The sequence below is a fragment of the Linepithema humile genome, chromosome 1 (assembly GCF_040581485.1).
Source record: "Linepithema humile isolate Giens D197 chromosome 1, Lhum_UNIL_v1.0, whole genome shotgun sequence".
NCBI classification, from domain to species: Eukaryota; Metazoa; Arthropoda; class Insecta; order Hymenoptera; family Formicidae; genus Linepithema; species Linepithema humile.
In genome coordinates this window covers 4,204,812-4,228,279 of record NC_090128.1, presented here as the reverse complement: position 1 = coordinate 4,228,279, position 23,468 = coordinate 4,204,812, and the positions used below count along the sequence as shown (strand labels likewise).

The 23,468-nt window shown below is 37.6% G+C and overlaps 4 protein-coding genes across 6 annotated transcripts; 3 read left to right on the top strand and 1 right to left on the bottom strand.

Moving 5' to 3' along the window:
• Positions 1 to 40: 40 nt before the first annotated feature.
• LOC105674591 (leukotriene A-4 hydrolase) lies at positions 41 to 4,017 on the top strand. The gene is made up of 10 exons (XM_067353757.1): positions 41 to 1,001; positions 1,356 to 1,471; positions 1,538 to 1,677; positions 1,758 to 1,869; positions 1,944 to 2,012; positions 2,085 to 2,358; positions 2,464 to 2,759; positions 2,876 to 3,130; positions 3,212 to 3,507; positions 3,587 to 4,017. The coding sequence occupies exons 1-10, from the start codon at positions 959 to 961 to the stop codon at positions 3,816 to 3,818; spliced, it is 1,833 nt and encodes a 610-aa protein (XP_067209858.1). The 5' UTR covers positions 41 to 958; the 3' UTR covers positions 3,819 to 4,017.
• Positions 4,018 to 4,511: 494 nt separating this feature from the next.
• Dna2 (DNA replication helicase/nuclease 2) lies at positions 4,512 to 8,885 on the top strand. Its single transcript, XM_012371028.2, has one exon. The coding sequence runs from the start codon at positions 4,752 to 4,754 to the stop codon at positions 8,511 to 8,513; it is 3,762 nt and encodes a 1,253-aa protein (XP_012226451.2). The 5' UTR covers positions 4,512 to 4,751; the 3' UTR covers positions 8,514 to 8,885.
• On the bottom strand, positions 8,687 to 11,431 carry LOC105674592 (uncharacterized). Its single transcript, XM_012371031.2, has 5 exons — positions 11,144 to 11,431; positions 10,156 to 10,536; positions 9,809 to 10,087; positions 9,155 to 9,648; positions 8,687 to 9,066 (listed from the first exon to the last, which is right to left on the bottom strand). Exons 1-5 carry the CDS (start codon positions 11,306 to 11,308, stop codon positions 8,916 to 8,918), a joined length of 1,470 nt encoding a protein of 489 aa, XP_012226454.1. The 5' UTR covers positions 11,309 to 11,431; the 3' UTR covers positions 8,687 to 8,915.
• Positions 11,432 to 11,836: 405 nt separating this feature from the next.
• LOC105674579 (CTTNBP2 N-terminal-like protein) lies at positions 11,837 to 23,286 on the top strand. Of its 3 annotated transcripts, XM_067353747.1 has the most exons (8): positions 11,838 to 12,721; positions 12,852 to 12,953; positions 13,029 to 13,253; positions 13,478 to 14,117; positions 14,358 to 14,453; positions 14,642 to 14,751; positions 17,055 to 17,531; positions 17,737 to 23,286. In XM_067353747.1, exons 1-8 carry the CDS (start codon positions 12,461 to 12,463, stop codon positions 17,749 to 17,751), a joined length of 1,926 nt encoding a protein of 641 aa, XP_067209848.1. In that variant the 5' UTR covers positions 11,838 to 12,460; the 3' UTR covers positions 17,752 to 23,286. The 3 variants fall into 3 exon arrangements, with proteins under 3 accessions (XP_067209847.1, XP_067209848.1, XP_012226426.1); XM_067353746.1 differs by having other exon boundaries at positions 11,837 to 12,721; positions 17,055 to 23,286; XM_012371003.2 differs by having other exon boundaries at positions 11,846 to 12,721; positions 13,496 to 14,117; positions 17,055 to 23,286.
• Positions 23,287 to 23,468: the final 182 nt, after the last annotated feature.

Below are 23,468 nucleotides of genomic sequence, written 5' to 3'. Positions count from 1 at the left end.
GTAATTGCATAATTTTTACTAGCATAAACGGCTAATCACCTTTTGTTATATAGTTCTTTTTGAAAAAGAACAGTTTGATTGGTTCTTTAGAAATTGCTTGTTTTCAGTTGCGTTTAGCTTCCACTTATCGATTATACTTGTTATTTTATATATTTTATTTTAGCACTGCAAGTGCAACTTCCTAAAATAAACAGATGCTGTAGCTTGTATGAATATTGTATAAAAATATTATGCAATTTTTAATGCATACATAATAAAAATTTATCTCACCAGTGTCGTTAATTTATAGCAAATTATGAATATGACAATAAGTTAATTAAAATAATTCTATTTAACAAGTGTATTATTTATTTTAGTTACATTCTACATTTTATTTTTTGTTATCTTGTTTTGTATGCCCTGTATCTAGAATGAAATAGCAAGATAAACAGAAGAAAAGATGCGACTAAAAAACGAACGAATCTTACAACCGTGCATCAATTTGATTTGCCGAACGCTTCCACTTCCTGAGCACTTCTCATTAATTGATATGATATCTTAACGGAAAAAATAAAGTAAAGAGAAGAAAAAAGTGGCGTACCGCAAAAAAAAAAAAATAATATCTATAAAAATTGGAAAAGGAAAAGATATCATATCATATTTATCTCCAGAAAAGACCGGTTTAGACGTTAGACATCAATAATCAACATTTAAAGTGAGAGTGAACAAAACACCTCCACATCCAATTAATCATATTTGCGATATCTAGCACTTCTGGACACTTCACATTAATTGATATCTTAGCGGAAAAAATTAGGTAGAAAAAGGAAAAAAGTGGCATACTGCAACAAAATAAACATCTATAAAAATAGGAAAAGGGAAAGATATCATATCATATTTATCTCTATAAAAGACCGGTTTGGACGTTAGACGTCAATAGTTACAATTTATTCGTGAAAGTGAACAAAACACTACTAAGATGGCCTTGAGTCCTGGAGATCCAAGTTCTTATGCAAGACCAGGTATTTTAATTATTATCCACATAATATTAAACATTCTAAGGTAATTTTCTGCATTTTTATTGAAAAAGAGAAAATGAGAAAAAGCCATCTGTTAAGTCTGTTGATATGTTATGAATAAATTAATAAAGAAAATATTGCATTATTTAAAAATTGCTTGATAAATTATATTTTTCTAAGTTAAGCTTTTATTCTATGATTTTTAGCAATTTATATCATTTTATGGCACTTTTTTCAATGTATAAAAGTTGTCAAAAATTGAGATTTTTACTTATTAATTGTATAAAAAAAATTCTGTATGAAATTAATATTTGATCAATATAGTATTTGATTTTTATAATTCTTTAATTATTACAGATGTTGCATTTGTAACTCATACTCATCTAGAATTAACCGTTGATTTTAATCAAAAAGTTCTTGAAGGCAAAGCAATATTAGATGTAGAAAGGAAACTGCCTTCAGCAACTGAATTAGTAAGAAAAGTTATTTATTTACCTAGAAACACAAATTTTTATCATTAATATGTATTCAAAAATTAGATTTTAGATCATCGCAAACTTATTATATCAAGTACCACAAATGCTATTGATGGATCTAATTTACAATATACTATTGGACTTAATGTTGAATTTGGAAGTAAATTTGTCATTCAGTTGCCACCGGCTGTTGGAGATAATAAGTGAGTATAAAATATTTTTAGATAAACTGAGACGTGGCGTTAAAAATGATCAATACAAGTATTTGATGTATCTTTTACAGATGTAAAATTGAGATTGAATATAAAACATCTCCAGATTCAACTGCACTGCAATGGCTAACAGCTGAACAAACTGCAGGTGGTGTACATCCTTACCTGTTTTCTCAATGTGAGGTAAAATATAAATAATATGATCTTAATAACTTATATTTTAATGTGGATTGTCAAATTCAAAAAATATGTTTTAGGCTATACATGCTAGATCTATGTTTCCCTGTCAGGATACACCATCTGTCAAGTCTACATACTCTGCTAAGGTAAGAATTTATACATGATTAATATTTATAAGTATTTAATTTTTGTTAATACATATATTCTATATCTTTTAGATTTCTGTATCAAAAGAACTTACAGTTGTAATGTCTGCACTTTTGGATAGACAGTTGGAGGAGTCAGATAAAAAAATATATGAGTTCCGTCAATCAATACCAATACCATCTTATCTAGTGGCCATTGCTGTGGGTGCACTAGTATCAAAACCAGTTGGCCCAAGAAGCAAAGTATGGGCTGAGAAAGAATTTATTGATCAAAGTGCGTATGAATTTGGAGAAACTGAAACGATGTTGCAAACTGCAGAACAATTATGCGGTCCTTATGTTTGGGGTAAAGTACTGAACTGTTTATTAAAACTGTTTATATAAATTTTCTTTATAAATTATCAATTCTTTTCTTAATCTTTTTATTATATTTAAAATAATATTTTTGCAGGCATGTATGATATATTAGTGCTTCCGCCAAGTTTTCCATTTGGTGGCATGGAAAATCCTTGTTTGACATTTGTAACGCCGACTGTACTTGCTGGAGATCGTTCTTTGGCTACTGTCATTGCCCACGAAATCTCACACAGCTGGACAGGAAATTTAGTTACAAACGCAAACTTTGAACATTTCTGGTTGAACGAAGGTTTTACCATGTTTGTTGAGAGAAAGATTAACTCCAGAATGTCTGGTGAAAAAATGAGACATTTTGAAGCATTGCATGGCCTTCAAGGTCTAAGAGAAGCGGTAAGCAACGAATTAATTGAATGAAATAAAGAAATATGAATAACTAAATATGTGAGAATATGTATAACATAATATTATTGCGTTCTGCATTATTTTTTAAAATTGTATTATTACAGATTAAAACTCTCGGTGAAACCAATCAACTGACGAATTTAGTACCGAATTTGAATAATGTCGATCCGGATGACGCATTTTCCCTCGTGCCTTATGAAAAAGGACATACTTTCCTATTTTATCTGGAGCAACTTCTAGGCGGGCCAGAAGTATTTGAACCATTTTTGAAATCTTATTTGGATACGTACAAATACAAAAGCATAAAAACTGATACCTGGAAGAATTACTTGTATAAATATTTTTCTGATAAAGTCGAGGTAACGTTTTTTTATACGAATAAACAAGAATTTCAATGTTAATATTTTTAATATTATAAACAATTTCTATCTTATTTTTAGCTGCTGAATTCCGTCGATTGGAACACGTGGCTTTATAAACCGGGTATGCCACCTGTGATACCTGATTACGACAAGAGTTTGACAAACGCGTGCACCGAGTTAGCGAGACGATGGATTGAATGGGACGAGAGTACCGTTTCGCCTTTCGTCATATCGGATATAGAGAATTTGTTTCCCGGTCAGAAGGTAGCATTTTTAACCGAGCTACATAAATCGCCTACGATTCTGTCACTGAACAAGATGCAACAGATGGCAAACACGTATCAGTTGGACCTTGTGAAGAATTCCGAAATACGGTAATCGTCGCGTATTTCTGTTTACAAGATCACAGTCGATTCGCGATTAAATAATGTAACGCATGTGTATATTTCGCAGATTTGTTTGGTTGCGTTTGTGCATCAAGAATCGATGGGAATTGAAGGTTTCTGACGCTTTGAACTTTGCTACCGAGCAAGGACGCATGAAATTTGTACGGCCTATATTCCGAGATCTGTATGAATGGCAAGAGATGCGTCAACGAGCGATCGATGTGTATTTGAGCAAGAAGAACAAGATGATGTACGTGACTGCGCACATGGTGGCAAAGGATCTTCATCTAAGTGATTGATACAAGATTATCATGATAATTTTACAGATGATTTGTGAAATAACTACAATATTACGTTTTTTATTATCTTATCAAGTAATTACTTATGCACATAAAATCACATAATACAATGCGATTTTTATTGTATTTCTACTTTTATGAATGATGAAACAATGACGTGTTTCTCTTTTTTCAGATTTTAATAAAGCAATTATATCAATTTAAAAAAGTATTTTTTCGCGAAACTTGTATTCTAAATTTTGTTTTAGTGATAATAGAACGTACGATTCGAGTTCGAATTGATTCCTTTATGCGGGAAACCAAGAAACGCTGGATAACAAGGACGGACACTATTGTGATCCTTGTCTCTCCTGCAATTGCTTTGGGCATCAACATGTAATTTTTCCCTAGAAATGAAAACGTGAAAAGTTCCTATTCCATTCGTCGAATCCCTAGGAAACAAATCTGGCTCGGCAGCGGCACCTCCGTGGATTTTCTAGACGCATTTAGATCATTTGTAAAACGTGCTTAACACGTGACGTTAAAAAAAAAAAATTTGCGTGTATTTACGCGGGAATATTGCGTTATCTGAAATTTTGCTTTAATTCAAGTTTAATAAAGTAATCATAAATAATATAAGGATACTTTGAAAACTTAACACATAAATATGAAGAAACGTCAGTTGTCACAAAAGAAGGTAAAGAGAATATACAAATTTATAAATGCAATCGAGTGCTTCCGTTTGGTTAGGTTTATTTCTGTTGAGTCTATATTAATTTCTTATTTTCTAAAACAATGACATTTTATTTGGATATAAATTTTACTTCTGATTTTTTGAATATATAAGAATTTTTAACATAACATAATAAACGGTGTGTATGTTGACAAAATTAATGAAATATATTAAGTTATATTCATATAGAAAACACATGAGAAAACTAATTTGTTTGATACATGCAGTGTGTTTTTTGTAAAAATAAGAAAATATCAAATCGCATAAAAGAAAAAATTCATAAAGCCTCTCTTTGTTTACAGATTTCTTCCACTGATAATGTCAAAAGATCTCAGACAAAAATCTCATCATTCTTTACAAAAATTTCCAAGAATGATGATCACAAAGATAAAGTTGTATCTACTCCTGATAACTCCTTATTTCAAGCCTCAGGAGATAAGAAAAGAAAACAAAACAATGATTCATTTGAAAAAGAATCGCATAGTATTAAGAGAAAACGCAGTGAGAATATTGATATATTGGAAGAACATAGTGTTGCAAAGACAAGAAATATCAAATCATATAAAGATTCAGTATTATCGATAACAAATGATTTAGACGAGGCATGTAATAACGTTGAAGAAAATAAAGCGACACACACTGAAACACTGCCCCAAAAAATTAATAAAGAAAAAATAAATGCAATAAGAGTAAAAATAGATAAGAATACAACTGTTTTATCAAATTCTGCCAGCATTGGAAATACCCAAGTTTCAGATATCGCAAGCAGTGGTCATGTTCTTAAAGAATCACAAGATTTAAATACTGTTGCCTTAAAATCAACTTCTTCAGAAATGTATGATCCCAAAAAAATTAAATTACTTGATGCAAAAAAGGAAACTTCGGAAGATTCTATAACAGTGAATGGAAATGATTTTGATGATTTTTTCAGTGAAGAATGGCATGTATCCATTGATTTTACCACATTACAAAGGTGCAAGATTATTAATGTGAAACATGAACCGAAAGTTACTATTTTAACAGTACAGCATGTCGAATCTAAATCTATTGATACTGTCACATGTTCAGAATTTTGGAGAGATGTGCACGTGAAACTTGACGATATTGTCATGGTACAAGCTAAGAAGGATTCGCAGCAATGGTTTATCGACAACAACAATGGTTGTCTTGTCACGCAGCCTGATGTGTTAATATCAGGCACGACCATAGCAAGTAGTACCTTTTGCAACAGACAAGCTGTGTTCGCTGAGAAATTCAGGAAAATAGAATCGCTACCAAATTTGAACGGTGATTTTTCCACAATGACTATAGGATCTTTGGTCCATCAGTGGTTGCAAAAGGCACTGCGAGAGAACGTTTACACGCTGTCCGACGTGATCAAGTTATTGGACGATATATTACAATCCAAAGACACGATAGACTACCTTTACGCGTCGGAAATGTCGCTTACGGATTGTCGGAAACGCATGATGGAGTACGCGCGAAGAATAATCGAATTTATTCAGCATTATATCAAGGGAGAGAAACAAAAGCATATAAGCAACTTGAGAGACAACTTTGAAGGAAACATCTGTAAGATTCAGGATATTGAAGAAAGCGTTTTCATACCAGAGTTAGGTATAAAAGGAAGGATAGATGTGACGGCGGAGGTAAAGATTCATTCGAGGAGAAAGATTATGCCTCTAGAAGTAAAAACTGGACGTGCCTCTTACTCACTTCAACACAGAGGTCAAGTTATACTTTATCTCATGATGATGGGCTTCAGAGATCAAGACATCGACACCGGTCTCCTGTTGTATTTGAAGGAGAACTCGATGCAGGAAATCAGAAGCAGTCATCACGAGAAGAGAGACTTGATGCTACTGCGAAACACGTTGGCGCATTACATGACCCAGAAGCTCGAAGACCAGAACGTAGACTCGCCGTCGGATTTGAAAATGATGGAACTGCCGGAGCCGATATATCATCACGTTGCGTGCGCCAAGTGTTCCTATCAAAACCTATGCTGCGCGTATTTGGCGAGGGATCCAAACGCAAACCTGTCGCCGACGCATCCGCTGACAGTACCGATCAAAGAGCTACTCGACAATTTCCAGTCCAATCACTTGGATTACGTTATGACGTGGATCGCGCTGTTGCAACTGGAGGAGAGTTCCGAGAACAGTAACAACAGTTTGAGCAGCATATGGACGACGTGTCCCGAGAAGAGGGAGGCAAAAGGAACATGCATCTGCCATGTAAAAGTCGTGGGTCAAGTCGTGGAGCAAGACGACAGATATCAGCATGCGTTTGCACGCGTCGATATCAAGGGAGAGACTGTCGAGAAGGGACTCGCGCTCGGGAACACGTTCAGCGAGGGTGATTTTATCATGATTAGCACGGATTCACGGATCAACATAGCCGCCGGGTCTGTAGTTTGCATTTCGCATGACGTTGTAACGGTCCTCCTGGAAAAGGATATTACGCAACAAAATGCAAACTCTACGTTTCACATCGACAAATATTCCTTCGTCAGTCTGGCTACGTACAATTACGCGAACGTGGCCGGTTTGTTGAGCAACGACGAGGCCGTCGTTAGGCTCCGACGTATCGTCATCGACAAGAAACCGGCCACATTTGTGAAGAAGCTGCCGCGCTCGGTCGTGTCGGCCAGCGCTGAAATAATACGCGATCTCAACGAGAATCAACAGAGAGCCGTGCTGAAGGCCGTAGCCGCCAAGGAGTACGTTCTGATAAAGGGCATGCCGGGCACGGGAAAGACGCGAACACTGGTGGCTCTGATAGAGCTGCTGCTGGAGCTGGGCTCCAGCGTGCTGATCACCGCGCACACGAACAGCGCGGTGGACAACGTTCTGCTGAAGCTGCTCGAGCGGAACATCGACTTCCTGCGTCTCGGGTCGAAGAAGCAGATTCATCCGCTGCTGACGTGCAAGAGCGAGGCGTATGCGATCGCGAGCTGCGACTCCCCGGAGAGCCTGGAGGCGCTCTACAACAGCAAGCGCGTGGTCGGCGCAACGTGCTACGGCGCGTATCACGCCCTTATCCGAAGACGCAGCTTCGACGTGTGCGTGGTGGACGAAAGCGCGCAGATCATGCAACCCACCGTGCTGCGACCGCTGTACAGCGCGCGCAAGTTCGTCCTCGTTGGAGACCCGGATCAACTGCCGCCCGTCGTCAGGAACAAGACGGCCGCGAGACTTGGCGCGGATAAATCGCTATTCATCAGACTGGACAGCGACAACAACACAATTAATTTATCGGAGCAGTACAGAATGAACGGCAGAATTATGAGGCTGGCTAATGACGTGACGTACCACGGCAAGCTGATATCCGGCAGTAAGAAGGTGGAAAACGCGACTTTGACCGGTTCGAACATGGAGCAGGTTCTCTCCTCCTGCGAGAGGTGGATAGGAAGAGTGTTGTCTCGAAATCCGGACGATTCGGTGATTCTACTCGACACCGGTCACACGTGCAAGTTGAGTGTCGAATCTGCTAACGAGAACATCACGTCGGATCAAGTGTACTCTAATGTTTGGGAAGCTGCCGTCACTTTCCGTCTTGTTCAAGTACTCATTGAAGCAGGCGTGTACGCGAGAAATATAGGAATCATCGCACCTTACAATGCTCATATAAATTTATTGAAGAAGATCATAAACAAAGAAGTGGAAGTGAACACCGTCGACCAGTATCAAGGCCGCGATAAGGATATTATACTGTACTCGTGCGCGAAGAGTGTTGAAAGTAATGCGAAGAAAGAATTCGAGATATTGGTCGACCAACGGCGCTTGACAGTGGCCATCACTCGCGCGAGGCACAAGTTAATCGTAATTGCTGACAAAGTTACTTTAACGGGATACACGCCATTTAAAAGATTGTTTGACGTCATTGGCGAAAAGAATGTGATCAATTTACACGACGGCGAAGAAGATTTCAATTGGAGAAGTCTTGTTTGTAAAATTAACAGTATTATTAGCGATAAATAAATTAAAATTGCATTTTTATCAGATTTTTACAAAATTTGTTGCAAAAATCTGATAAAAATGCAGCTCTTGAAATGGCAATTTTCTATTGTTATAATTTATGAATTTAGAATAAAATATCATTTTGCTATTATAACTGTAACATGAGGAAGTATTTAAAATAGAAGAATAACTAATTTTATACAAAGTTTGGCACTTGCGCTTAAGTACATCAAGCATAAGTCCCTGTATTTCACATAAGTCACATAAAATCACATTGAATGCGCACGCTCTTCAACGTACGACATATAAGTACAGAAATTCCGATGACAATATCTCTCTGATGCTCTATATACATATGTACAAAATAAAATAATGAGCAGTTACTTAGGCACACACGTTCCTTCCTCCTAATAGTTTACGGTCCTATTTATTAGATTCGTTGTAAGACGCCCTACCAGCCAGTTCTAATAAGTAACGATCGGGATGATCCAACCAATCACTGGTACTTAATTTGACGACTCTCTGTTTCTCCGCTTCCTTTACCTGCCACTTTTTAATTTCCAATTGCTTTTCCCTACAAAAAAAAACCCCCCCAAAAAAAGAGTATGTTAAAATTTTTTACATCTTACATATGTATGAAAAGTTTCATTTTAAAAGCTCACCTCAGCTTTGTGTCGCCGCAGCCCCACACTTCCAGGCTGGCGATACGATACGGCGCACCAGCGATGGACACCGAGTGGAATGACTCGTCGATACTGATAAGCGGCGAACGCGGATCGCTACCGAGCCGCAGACCGTGCGGGTAGCCCCTGATAGTCGTGTTCAGATACAGTATCTTCGGACCTTTCTCTATGACTTTAAAGGACGGAATCAGTTGAATGCCCATCGAGTCTTCGTCGCCACAATAGAGATGACTCTCTCGCCACTCGACGGCCGAACACACGCAATACGTCGGACATTCCCCGTCTCTCTCTACACTAGCGGCTCTTATGATTAGCAGAGTGGGACCTCTGTAACCTAACACATGGTGAAGGAAGCGATTAGCCCCGGTTCCGTGCTCTCCGCTACTGTACAGTAACGTCCAATGCCTTGGACAAATACTGCCCGTTCTTCTTGCTATCAAAGCGTGAGTTATGTCCTTCGGTGAATCGTTGGTCTACACATACACACCACGCACATAGATACGCAAATCCAAATTATGTGTACAATAGTAAATTTAGATGGGCAATAATTAATCTCTACGCAAAGTTCTCTACACGCAGGACATAATAGTACAACTGTCGATTATACGTATTGTGTACTCTATGACAACATACCTGGAGATAGCATTGTGATAATGTGCACGACAACAACCAGACATAGCTCATCGGTAATAAATTTGCTTGAGGAAACTCTAAATCCGACTTTTCTAACACGGGTGTCATTATTTCGACGAGGGGTTGCGGTTGCTCTTTCGACAGAAGCGCTTTACCATTGCGATAAGCGGTTGTCAGCACATGCACTACGTATCGCTGCAGACCTTGTACCATACGCGGACAATGCTGTCCAATCCAGTTGCTCACGTAGCTTGTGGACAAGCTAGTCTTACCGTGAAACTGTAAAATATTTACAAACGTTACAATTGCACTTGTATAACGTAAATTATTCATACAAATTTACTAACACATGAAACAACAACGGCATTTATTATTTGCTGCGAGAAAAGGCACGAGCTGGTGCTATTGTTTTCCATTGCTAGCTGATAACAACACATCAATAATGCCGTTAGTGTTTCCGGTGTAACATTGCCACTATCTTTTATATCGGAATACATCTTGATATAATTCTCCAGTATAGCTTGATCATTCATAACTGCTAAAAATTTTTCAGCTTGCTGCTTGAAAGCAGTTGTACTTATATATTCTGTTGTAGCGTGGGCATTATAGTGTAAGTAAGTAAAAAGTTTTTCGCTCAGTTCAGGATGAGTGGGAAATAAGTATTTCTCGAAAACAGATTTGGTGATGCCATTAACATGTTCTTCTTGCTGGGCAAGATGTGATAATGTCTACAAAATAAAACATTTGTATGTTAGCATTAAATAATTAGATATAAAATTTAGAAGATATATTATGCGATATAATTTGCTTCTGTATTTCTATTTGTAAAAAAAAAAAGTTATAAAAGCATACTACAAGGCACTGGCAGATCCTGAGGGGAGGGGGGTTAACCCCCCCTCCTTCAAGTTAAAAAAAATCAATTTTGCTGGATCCGTTTCAAAAATCTTGGTAAAAAATGCATTAAAGCAAGTCGAAACCCTTGCATTATCGACATCAGGATCCGCTAGTGCTACAAGGAAAGTTTAAAAAATTTTTCTCTGTATCAAAATTGGACATAAATAACATATTAATGTAAAAAACAAATTCCTAAAAAAACCAAATAGAAAACGTTTGTTTTGCTATTTTTCAAACAGCTGTAGAAGCTAATTGTAGGATGTTTAACAATAGTGTCTGTATTTGTTCATCTGTATCATTCAGCACGTGGAATGTTCTTTGGAAAAAATAGTGCTGTAATTAAAGCAATATTTTTTCCAAAGAACATTCCACGTGTTGAATGATAATTTTTGGCATTGGTAAACAATGAAATAATCTGGGCTAAACATCGAACAAACTTACCTTAGCCAGACTTTCGATTGGGAAAAATTGAGAGCTAGAATGGTCCGGCTCACTTTTTGGGGCGGGGGCACTTTTCGCCGCGTGAGTTGCGTTTCCAGTGCCCGCCGTTGCGGATTCCGTCTTCTTGTGAGAGCCATTCCCGGTACGTGTTATATGATTTCCCATTTTACCTTACCGCAAGTACTATATCAAAACCAGCTCTCGCAACACCTTCCACATACCAAACACGATAACAAACACGCACGGTACGCATGCATATGTCTCGAGGCATCGGCATTAACGCTGTAACGATAAAAGAGAGGAACATTAGCGACGTAAGCAAAACTTTTATCGCAGTTTGGACCAATATGAATGTGTTGCGAAACGCTTGTGGTGTGTAGCGTGTTCGTGATTGGCCAACAGATAGGGAATTCATAGTTCTCGAAAAAGAATGTGAAGAAATTGAAACTTTCATCTGACAATACGTTTTCTTATCTAGTTATTATTGTAATTAGCGGTGATTCTCAACGTATGAATGGCAGATATAAGATTGTTCTTTTTAATTTAAAAATTTTTTTCTTTGTCTTTTCTCTTTTGATATTTGATTATATATTTATTTTGCATGCAGAAAAAAAAATAATGTAACTTTGAGGAACAATTTTATCAGCGTTTCATATGTTGCGCCGTAGGTGCGATTAAGGTTGGGTCGAGATGTCGATTTTGCGCTCTCGATAATCCGATCCGACATGGAATCGATGGTAGATCGCTCCGATCGGGGCGCCTTTCACGAGGAGGCGATTGAGTTTCGTTGACCGTGCTGCGAGCTGCGCTTTGTGCGCTTGATTTGTCAAGAAGGCGAGTGCAGCGTAGCGAAGCGAAGCGCGCGGTTCGCCGCGTCGGATGCCGCCGCATTAATTTGTGCTCGTCGGCGTGAAGCGCCGATCCAACGATCCGAGTGACGACTCAGCCAGGGAACCGGCGACGACGACGACGACGACGATTGGAAGAAGAGATACGTGCGGTCGTCTATCCCGTATCGGCGATGTGGCGAGCGTCGCGGGCCGTTGGGCGTTCGGCGGGGGTGCACGCGCGTCCCGTGACGGCCTCGGCGAATCTGCGGATCGAGGGGTGAGGAAGTCATCATACGAGAAGCTCGAGCGCGCTCAGGCGAGACCTCGCACTAGCGAGAGCTCGTGCGAGCGAGCGGGCGAACGAGCTTTACGAAGACTGCCTTTCGACCTGCACCGGAGCCAGGAAGCCGACAACGACAACGACGACGTGCTTTGCCTCGATCACTGTCGACGGTAGGTAAATAGCCACCCTCGATAGAACGTAACGATGGCATCGCAGGGTCAAAGCGCTGTTAATGTCACTTCGCCCGGCACTACGGCAGCGGCAGCGGCAAACGGGCCGCCGCCAACGTCGGCGCCGTCGCCGGGCTCGACCGTCTTGGCCAGCGCGGCCGCTATTTCGGCTGCGAAGGTGCAGACCCTCGCCGCGGGCACTCAACCGTCACAATCGCCATCCCAGCAACAGCAACAACAGCAGCAGGCCAACAACATTGAACCGCTGGATAAAAGTTCCTCGAATACTTTGAAGGTACATTCTTGGTGTATGCTTTTTCAGTGTTGGCTTCAGGTTTTGTAACATTACTGTTGATAAACTCTGGTAGTTAATTTTGATATAAATGCTAGAATTGTTACCAATTGTTACCTTTGTGCGTTTATAGCGTAATCCAAAGATGGAGTTGAGCAGAACCGACTTGCTGAAGTTACTGGGATATCTGGAGGGCGAGTTACAAGCGAGAGACATTGTGATAGCGGCGTTAAAAGTAATTAAAAATATAGAAATATGATCAATTTTGTCATTTGCATTATTATATGACAATTATCATTTTTTCTTCCAGTCGGAAAAAATGAAGCATCTTTTAAGTTCGCGGTATCTTAGTACCACTGCTGATCCACACGCTGCATTAGCTCGCGACGTTGCAATAGTAGGTGGTGTTATTGGAGTTGAAGGAAATCAAATCGATCAGCAAGTCGCTAGCCTAGAGGCACTGGTGACGCAACAAAGAAAAGCGCAGTGTAGGATGACTAAAGTTCTTAGAGATGCCGAAATTAGGCACAGAGCGGTATGTATTTTATTTTTGTTGTATTTCTTGTTTTATTCTGTTACTATTTGGAACACTTTGAAAATTGATTAATTGATAAATTCGATATATGTATAATCTGTAATAAAAATAACATCCATCATGACAGCAAATATCTAAGAAATAAAAGTTATTTATGATTTGATCTAATGTTATCGGCATTAAATAGTATTATTATTTTTTGATTATTGTTATTGTATCATTAGAAAAAAAAACGTTTTCAGGTAATTAAAGAATTAGAGGAGGAGAAGCGGAAACATGAACACGACACTGCTCAAGGTGATGATATCACTTACGGTCTTGAAAAAGAGCGGACAAGATTGAAGAAAGAGTTAGAATTAGAGAAGCAAGAAAAGAAGAGATTAGAAATGGAATTAAAAAAGATTAATGATCATCTTGAGGAGGAAAAGAATCGACAGAAGCAGATAGTACTTCTTCTCTTAGCGGAACGTAAAAAGATTATCACAAAGTACATCGAGGAGAGAAAACGATCGGAGGACTTGGCTCAAATACTCAGTGAAGAGAAGGTAAGGATAGATTCAATGGCCGAAGGCCTCGAGGAAGAAAGCAAAAAGTCACTGCAGATGGAGGCGGAATTGGAGAAGCAATTAGCGCAGTTCGACATGGAGCGGCAGCAATATCGGCAGGCTCTCGCGAAGGAGGAAAAGAGATCGAAGGATTTCGAAACGGAACTGGAAAAGTTGCGATACGAGATGTACACGATGAAGGAGATGCAGACACGCGGTCCTGCGAGGGGAGTTGGTGTAACTCCACCGCCGCCACCCGCAAAACCGGCGAATTTAGTCGCCATGCCGACGCTCAGGCCGGCTAGTGCTCCGCAAACGAGTATGTTTCTGTATGGAAAATTAAAAATAGAAGTGTTGATATTCGATGAAGTTATAAATAACTTTCGCATTACGATAGAAAAAATACTTATCTAAGAAACAGAAATTACAACTCAATATATGCATCAAGATAAATTTTATGAAATGGTATAATGATGAGAATTTTTCTTGTTTTTGATACGCATTTAGTTAATATTACAAAGAGAGTTTATTTCTTTTAATTCGCAATAATCTTTTACAGTGAAAGGAGCTGTCTTGGGTACAGGGACGCCTATGGTTAGTAGTAAAGTTGTTCAACCCACTGCCACAGTGTCCAGTGTTCCTGTTAGTGGACCAAGTAAGACTTACACGTTTTGATATAATAATCTATACCAATTTTGATAAATAATATAACATGTTTGAACATATGCATTCAGTCTAAATGTTTAACTGCGTTCTTGAGCAAAATATAAATTGCATGAATTTTATTATAAAGTAATTAAGTTGTAGGATAATTTCAAAACAATATGTAATTATTTTTTTCAGCAACTGGGATTGCTAGATCGGTAACACCTGGACAGGCACTTACAGGGGTTGCATATACACCTAATTTAGCATCTGTGGGTGGAGAATCTACAGCTCCTCCAGATACACAGGTAACCTATCCACCTTTCCCTACACACTCGACGTTAATTTAAAAGATTATACAGAGCCTATTTATATATGCAAAGTATCACAATAGATATTTTTATATCTAAGAAATATTGCTCCCCGTTTTCTTGAAACAGGGAGAGAGCGCGCGAAAGAAGATAATGATTTAATGTATGAACAGTATATGTTTATAACGATAGCAAAATTCAGTTGACACTGAAGTGAAATCATTTATTTAATCAGTATTGCGCTTCAGAAAATAGGAATTAGCTTTAATATCGATGTCAACATATAAACTCGCGTGTCATAGATATTTAAAAATAGCCTTTGAAGAAGTGATTATTATATATCATAAATTGCGTAAGAGAGATGTTTTTGTTTACTCAGACAACATAGAATTTTATCTATGTACTATAAAGACTGTAATCGATAGTGTAAGTAGGCTCTTTATAAGTCAAGATCTACGAAATTGAAGTTTTACGAAAATAGTGCACAGTGTGTCGTTGATATAGATGTTAAACTTTATTCTTTAACCGTGTTCCTTTTTTTAACTCAGGATATAATTTATGACCTTTGATATTGCAATCGAGAAATACGCGAAAAGTCATATATAACAGAAAGATGAATTTCTTTAATGATTAATATATATTACATTACTCGACAGCTTTATTTTATAATAAGAATAATGCATTTGTTATATATTACTAATTTTACGCGAGCACTTTATACATTTTTCTCTAGTCTTAAATATTTTATTTTGACACTTATAGGTCATATAGATATCGCAATTTAGTCATGTATTTATTGCAATTATATAACTATTACGATATTTAGCATTCTTTAATTTAAAACAAGACGCAGGTGTTACATATATCTATATATTTATATATACAAATTCTTTTGATAGAAACATATATCTATACATACATATATTTTGGTAGTCAAATTATTTAATTAAAAATCAAGACACCCAATGTTTCTGCACTGTTAAATTATATAACAACGCAGAAACATTTCATTAGAATATTAAACTGAATAATTAATTGAGAGAACGATACTATATCAAAAGAAATAACGTGAAAAGTTTAGTTAAGAAAGTAATTTTCGCTTGTTCTAAATAACACCGTTCTTTCTTGGCTTTTATATTATTCTACGTTTAATGCATAAGATTTCTGTCGCACTGACCGGAATTGATTCTCTAATTTATTCTCTATCGCTCGTATCAAATGGTGCACTGAAATTTATGAACTGTTGCTTCACAAATTTCTACAAATGAGACATCACTATAAATATCCAAAAATAGATTACTTCCAAGAATTTTGCTTTATGTTTGATGTGTACTTTGTTCACAATTTATTTGTAAAGTTTAGTGACAGTTATTACACTTGCAACGCTATATTATACATGTCTTATAAGTTTACACAGATTACCTAGAGTTATATTTTATTACGATTACTTTTATTTTGTGTACATAAGATTATTATTATTTCACATATGTACATCGACCGATTCCTATAATTAAAAAACAAATTGTATGCAACTTATTTCTGAGCCTTATTTATAAAATTGTCCTGGCTTGACTTCCTAATCGCTATCCCTTAATCGCTACTACTAAATTATATTGGTTTGGTTATGAATTTTGACGCGCTGTATTCTCGTTTGGTCGGTTTGCGATATGTATCTTAACAAGCAGGCGAACAATTCCGGCCAAGTCGGAAACTGTTATGTCGTAGCATTCACCGACACAGCCTACCTATTGAAATATTTATTTTTCAGATTAGTCTCTCTGTATCCTGTATTCGTCTCTACGAAGATCTATCGCACATATTATGTTTTACTAATCCACTCTTTGGTTGTGTAACTCAGTTACTACGTCTCAAGTATACACCTTATTCTTTGGTGATTTGCAAGTACGCGGCAAAAAAGCGCTCCCGCATCTTCGCAATATTTATTTATTAACAGCACACGATGGTATGCGCACACAATTTGTTTTCAGCATTCTCGAGAAGCCCCGGGCGAAGTTGTGATCGTTTGTTGCTTGAATAACGGTGTAACGTTGTCTTTCTTCTTTTCTTCACAATTTTTTTTTTCCGCAGCTACCATCTTTACTTTTCACCGAGTCTCTCTCTGCTTTGGATTAGTTCTTTGGTATGGTTCTTTTTCCTGCACCCCCCCCCCCCTTCACGCAGCCCAAGAATAACGTTTTCACGGTGTTCGCTCTTGTCTGGCGGCGGAGTGTGTCCGAAAGCGATGATGGTTCACTGCACTTCCCTCCTTGAAATCGGTCATGGTTGTGTTCCTTCCTCAGGCCGCAGACAAGCGACAACCGGTTGTACCTGCTACCGTTAGTACGGCGGCCGCTGCTGCGGCTAAGCTTCTCCCATCGTCGCAAGCCGTCGCCGCCGCAGCGGGGAAGCTCGGCTTTCACGTCGGCCAGTCTGCGAGTCCCGCCGCCAGCCCTTCTGTACAAGCATCCGGCACCGCTGCGGCTGCCGCCGGCGGTGCTGGTATACTGCCTGCGAAAAAGCCACCGATCTCCCGCGGCGTGCCACCCCCGGTACCGCCCAATAAGCCAGTGGTACCGCCAAAAAAGGAGGCGGCCGCTTACCTCAGAAGACCGGAATTGCAATCGCAAAGCGCGCCGCAACAGGACACCGTGAAATACGGCAAACAGCCGGCTCCGTCGCACAGCGCAGCGGGCACGGCAGTGAGCGGAACCGCTCCTCCCGTGCAACAACAGCAGCCGCTCCCGGCGAGCACCACCCAAGCTGCTCCCGACGAAGAGGTCAGTAAAACAGCGGAGTCAAAGTAGATGCTAGATTAGCGGAATTGTTATACGCACCTGCAGTAAGATAAAAAAAAAAAACTTGCTAAAAACCGCACTTCTTGGCGAACGCATAATAGACACGGTATAAAATACGCACTTGTACACAATTTCGATGCGATATGTTATATGTGTTCAATATACAGACCATTGAATGTGATTTCAGACAAAGCCGCGTTGATTTAACGCCGAAAGAGAGAAAGAAAGTAAAAGCGTGAACGTATATACACTGAGATACAATATAAAAGAGAGAACGCTACGCCGCAATGCTTGGAATCTGTGCTGGATCCGCTGCATCGTGCAAGAGATTTCGTATTTGCAGAAGATCGTTTCTAAGATTGCCAAGAGAGAGAAGGAGATGCTTTATACATTCGGTACATTTTTTTACGACCGTTCGTAAGGGACGACGGTGCGTGTTGTACGTGTTACGACTAAGATCTCACCAGTCGGCTGGCCGCATCCGAATTAATCCAAGATTCTATTTCGCAACTGAATGGTAGTTATAGCCGAAACAACCGCGGGAAATAGAGATATTTCTCAAATGTAGAATAGCCGCTGTAGGTTCCTAGCTTGTTCTGCACGGATTTATTTGAACGATGGCGTTAGATAAACAATCGTGGGACAAACATTAATTAATATCGACGAACGCAAATCGTTTCTGCGCGAATACTGAGCGTTAACGTAACGTGGGGATTGTTAATGTCTAAAAAAAAAAAAAAAAACTTTAAGAACTAGTCGCAACTCAGCGCCGTTTGACACCAAATTTGAAATTTTCCTTCCCCATTTGAGGAGCGATGACGTAAAACGAGTTGAATTTGTTCTTTCGCAACTCTTATTGGCTTTGTACAAATCTTTTTGGTATCTATTTTTATATATTTGTAAATTTTTATATTCCGAAATATCTATAGGTATTTTTTTTCTATCTTTCACTCGATAATACGTACAAGACAAGCGCGTATACTGAGTTATCGAAATATTACGAACGCCTCGCAAGGAGAACTGAACTGAGGGTGTTCCTAATATTTCGCTAACTGAGTGTAATGTTAAGTCAAATCTTCCTAAGGCTGACTTTTTGACACATGGCATTTTGCAAATTTATCACGAATTTTTCTGACTGGATTCAACGCGTTTCGCGTGATCGTTCTGCATTTATACCACGGGTAGAACTATAATCTAAAAGATAAATGTTAAATTGCTAAACGAATTCTGTTAAGCTAGACTGTTAGATGCAATTTAGCTAGATGGGAAAACAAACTATCACGTGCTATAATCACTGCCTTGTCTCACATAATTGCGTATATCAGCTACAAGCTTAGAGCTATCCGGAAGAAAATATTTTGAATATCGTCGAAGAAATAGGCGTCACTGTTTTTTCAAGACACAGTATTGATTTCGCCATCGAGACGTTTTAAATGTTGGAAAAAAACGAAAGTAGAAAGGAGATCGATGTTTTCTACTCAATTCTCGAAAATTGTTGATACAGAAAAGGCGATTGTACTTTTGCACATTTTTTTTTTTTTTTTTTTTTTTTTTAATGTAACAGTTCATTGGTATCTCGAGTAAAACTCTATGTCACTAATGTAAAATCAATGTCCATCTATGAAGAACATATGTAGAGAAAATGTAGAAGTGAAAAAATGTATATACACACACACACAGCTCCCGCGTTATGATTTTAGGATTTTTAGCTGACGCATCTCTAATTATACAGTGTGATCTCTAAAATTAGTGTACTCCTGGCGTTTTAAGAGTCTTCCAATGTTTTAGTTACGTTTGTAGAATTTAAGTTCGGTTTTAGTCGCGTCCAACGATGGTCCGATGATAAAATACATTAATCGAGTGTATCCACGCTATATGTAACAGTCATTCTTTCAAATCGTCATTGCGAACAGATAAGTAGTAGCAAGAACTGGGACCAGGACCAAGGAAGTTTTACACAAAGCTTGTGACACACACTGAGAAAAACAAATTATGCTCGCAATAATAGCAACAGCAAGAACAACAACACGGCAACTTCAACAATAAATATTAATAATAAACGTTTAAATATAATAACGATAACAATAATAAGATTAACGATATATCGCTAACACGATTATGTTGGTTGGACGATACTAGCGATAATAATTGATAATATGATACTAATAGTAACGAGACTAACAAGTGTAACACTAGTAGCATTAGCAGCAGCACAGCAGCGACAGAAGTAGTATTAATAAATATTAGAGAGTAGCGCTAAACGACGATAATAATACTGAGTGTGCTTCTCGAAATAAGAAAGAGGAACTATGTCGGCGAGAGATATTATTAATAAAAAAAAAAAAGAGTGGAGATCTCATTGCGCGTTGTGCGTACTACACCATTTCTAAGTCACGATAATCCAAGAGATTCGTCCGAGCTAGACTGGGTGTACATTCAAGAGTTTTACTCCGCGTTAGTGGCTCTCGTAGCGAAAGCTGTTTGGAATTAGGACCGAGAGTGGCTTTTAAATGCTAATGTCTACTCGAGAACATAAACTATCGCCCTCCGAGGGCGAATCTTGACATATATAAACTGTACACGCTATACACATGAAATTTTATGTACATAGAAAAGCGATGTGAAGGAAATGTTTGGTAAAACTCTCAATGAACATCTGCTCTCGAAGGCCGCTGTGTTCTCGTATCATCCATCGCACAAAGTTTCCGTTTTCCGTGTCGGTGCGATTAATGAATAATTATTAGTAATTAACGCGAGAAGGGCCCGACCAGTGATTTCGGGCGAGTCACGAAGGATTTATCTCGCTCGAATAGTAAAGTTCATCGTTTCTCTAACTTTCTATCTTACGTCGCCGCTTCTCAAGCGGCGGAAACCGCTGCATGAGATGTCCTATTTAGAAGAACGGGTGGGTCCTTTCAGCGTTAATACAGAAACGGACACACGTATACACGCGTATATTATACGATATAGCTCCACGGAAACGAACAATACTTTGGATACTTGATTGATAGGTAATCAATGTACATAGATAATCGATATGTAAAGGCGTAAGTTAGCCGTAAAAAGATAGAGACGTTGATGGAATATGAGAATTCATATGAATCACATTCATGTCTTGTTAATTTTATCGAATGCATCATGTATATACGTGTATAAGATACAATATGCCAATCGCATGTTAGGGCGAGTTAAAGTTTCAGGAGAGCCAGTCGTTGTAATCGAAAATGCGAAAGCGGATATATATCGAGCATTTAGAAGAGAAATGCTCACATTTTGAGGCTGTCAGAATATTATATTCTGTAAAACCGATTCATATCTCATTATGACATTAGTGAATTGTTAGTCTGCGACCTTTGTTGGCGTTTTCTCATTAATCGTGCCCATCTTCAAATTACATCAATAGCATATTTAATAGTGAACTCTCCTGACGATGCAATGCTCGTTTATTTCACATTACATGTAGGAAAGATTACCTTTTTGAGTGATAGCGAGATATTTAGAAAAGAGAGAGAGACAAACTTTTATACATGCGAGATGTTCTCGTGAACGCCATTATATGCATATTACGTGTACATTCAATCAAAGCGACCCTTTTCCTCCGCGTCCCAACGGGATTGCACGTGTTTGTTAGCGACAATTCTGCTAATAGGGTAATAAGATGAAAGACATTAATTGCAAAAGGCTGAAAGAGTTCCGGACTTCTGCGCTACTATGAAAAAAACATTGTGCATATTTTGTGTATCGCATCGGTAACAAAACATCGATCGCAACTGAAACTATGCTAGGCACTGTTGATCAAACGTGCTTTATTGTTTTTTCTTTTTATTTGTCTTTTATCTTATTACGATAGAGCGCGAATTTCACCCATGTCAAAGTACTGGATCAAAATGTAATGTATTCACGAGCGAGTGCGCGTACGTCATTTTATAAGTGTTATATTATTAACTACATTCTCTCTGGGTCATAAAATGGGGTGCTCTTGAGTGGAACCAGCCGAGAGAAATACACTTATTAATTTGACTAATTGCTGAAGCGTGTCGTGCGGCTCGATAGGTCGCATCGAGGCCTTCCGAGGGATTGTAAATAATATAACTATTTAATACCGCTTGCATATACATACGAAACCTAGACTTAAACAAAACTGTGATTTTTTTTTACGTTATAAGACATTACACTCGGTTGCTGATTTATTTTATTATCTTCTCTTTATCGAGCCTACGCCGTATAATTAAGGCTTCTTATAGACTTATTGGGCGTTTATCTGTGGTGCATATACATTATCGGTCGGTAGTCAAGAAATTAGGTAGAAATGAAAATATCAAACAGATACTATTGATAAATTAATAAAAATGTCTTAAGTCATGTCTTTGTTAGAAAGAAATAAACTTTTCAACTTAACAGATAAATTGAATTTAATCGGTTTATACGAAGCTTGTTTTATTTTATTGTTATTTATTGTAAAATAAAAATAAGATTGTCCAAACTATTGGCCGGTAATGCATATTTTTATGTTTTTATGTATTTTCATTTGCATCAAGCGGTTCTTAAGCTAGCTTTAAAATCATCACAATGTAAATATATCAAATAACTTCCGCGCTTTTCTAAAAAAAAAAAAAACATAATAGCATCGAAGTTTAGTTCCAAATCTTCCATTAGCATCTATAAATCTCCAAGGAAATTACATCAAACAATAATGATAAAAAAATTTCTTTCTTCGACAAATGAATCTTTGCGAATATCGGTGTATAATTTGTATAAACTCTGTACTCATCGCGAGATACCTGCGGAAGGGATATTTGGACAAATTTGCAAAATTTGCAAATTATTGTAATCTTAATTGATATACTCCGCCGCGATCATTGAACATTTAGAACATAGACGATTCGTATTTATTTTAAACTATATCCTGTATAATGAGATATATCAGCATGGTACCTGTCGATATTAATTGAGTTCACATCGATGATCACGAATAGCAAGCGATTTCATTAATGTATAAAAGTTTAGTGAGTTTCGCAGCGTTTATCGCAAGTAAGAAAACGTTTGGGCTATAAAATTACTGTTTTTCATTGAAAGATGTAAAAAAAATGTGAAAACTTGCTTCCTTTTTAAATGCGCAGTTAAGAAATTTCCTAATCATTATTATCAATTTGTGTTTCTTTTGTGGATAATACAAATCCTGTATGTAATCTTGTTGCGACAAATTCGTTCGAATCTATACAATTTTTAATTGATAACAAAATTTATATAACTAAATATATTTATTGAAATTTGTATTTTATAATTTGGATAATTTAGAAATATTAATATAATGAAATTAGGATGGAGTTTGTAATATTGAATTCTGCAATGTCAATAATTTAATTGTATAGTTGCAAATATTTTAGAAAATTGTGAAAAATCATAGAAAATTATACGCAAGAGATCCAGTACATGAATTGTATTAAGACTGAAGAGTAATAATAATTAATTTCGGCAGTATTGTTTGTCGAATTATAAAAAAGAGATTAAGTTCGAACGCTACAACTGTTTTATCAAAATCTATCTAGTAATCAGTTTCTATAATAATTATTCAACATGATCACAATCGTTATTATCTCATTACTACTATCATGATCATCGTCATTGTCATCCTCTATGTCCAGAATGAGAACAAATGTAATGTAATACAATAGTAATTGTTATCTTCTGTGCTATACAAAAGGAAAAATATACATTGACATATGATTACAAGGTTTTTTTTCGTTTTTTACTTACATTTTCGTATCCCGAGATTCCTCGGTCGTTCTTTATTCCAAATTCCATGTGCAATAAGACTGGCCGTGTATTTTTACAAAAGTAAAAGTTCTGATTTAGAAATATCGATGGCGAGCAAGTAAATGTAAATAGAGTAAGAAATACTAATAATTCCTTATTGCC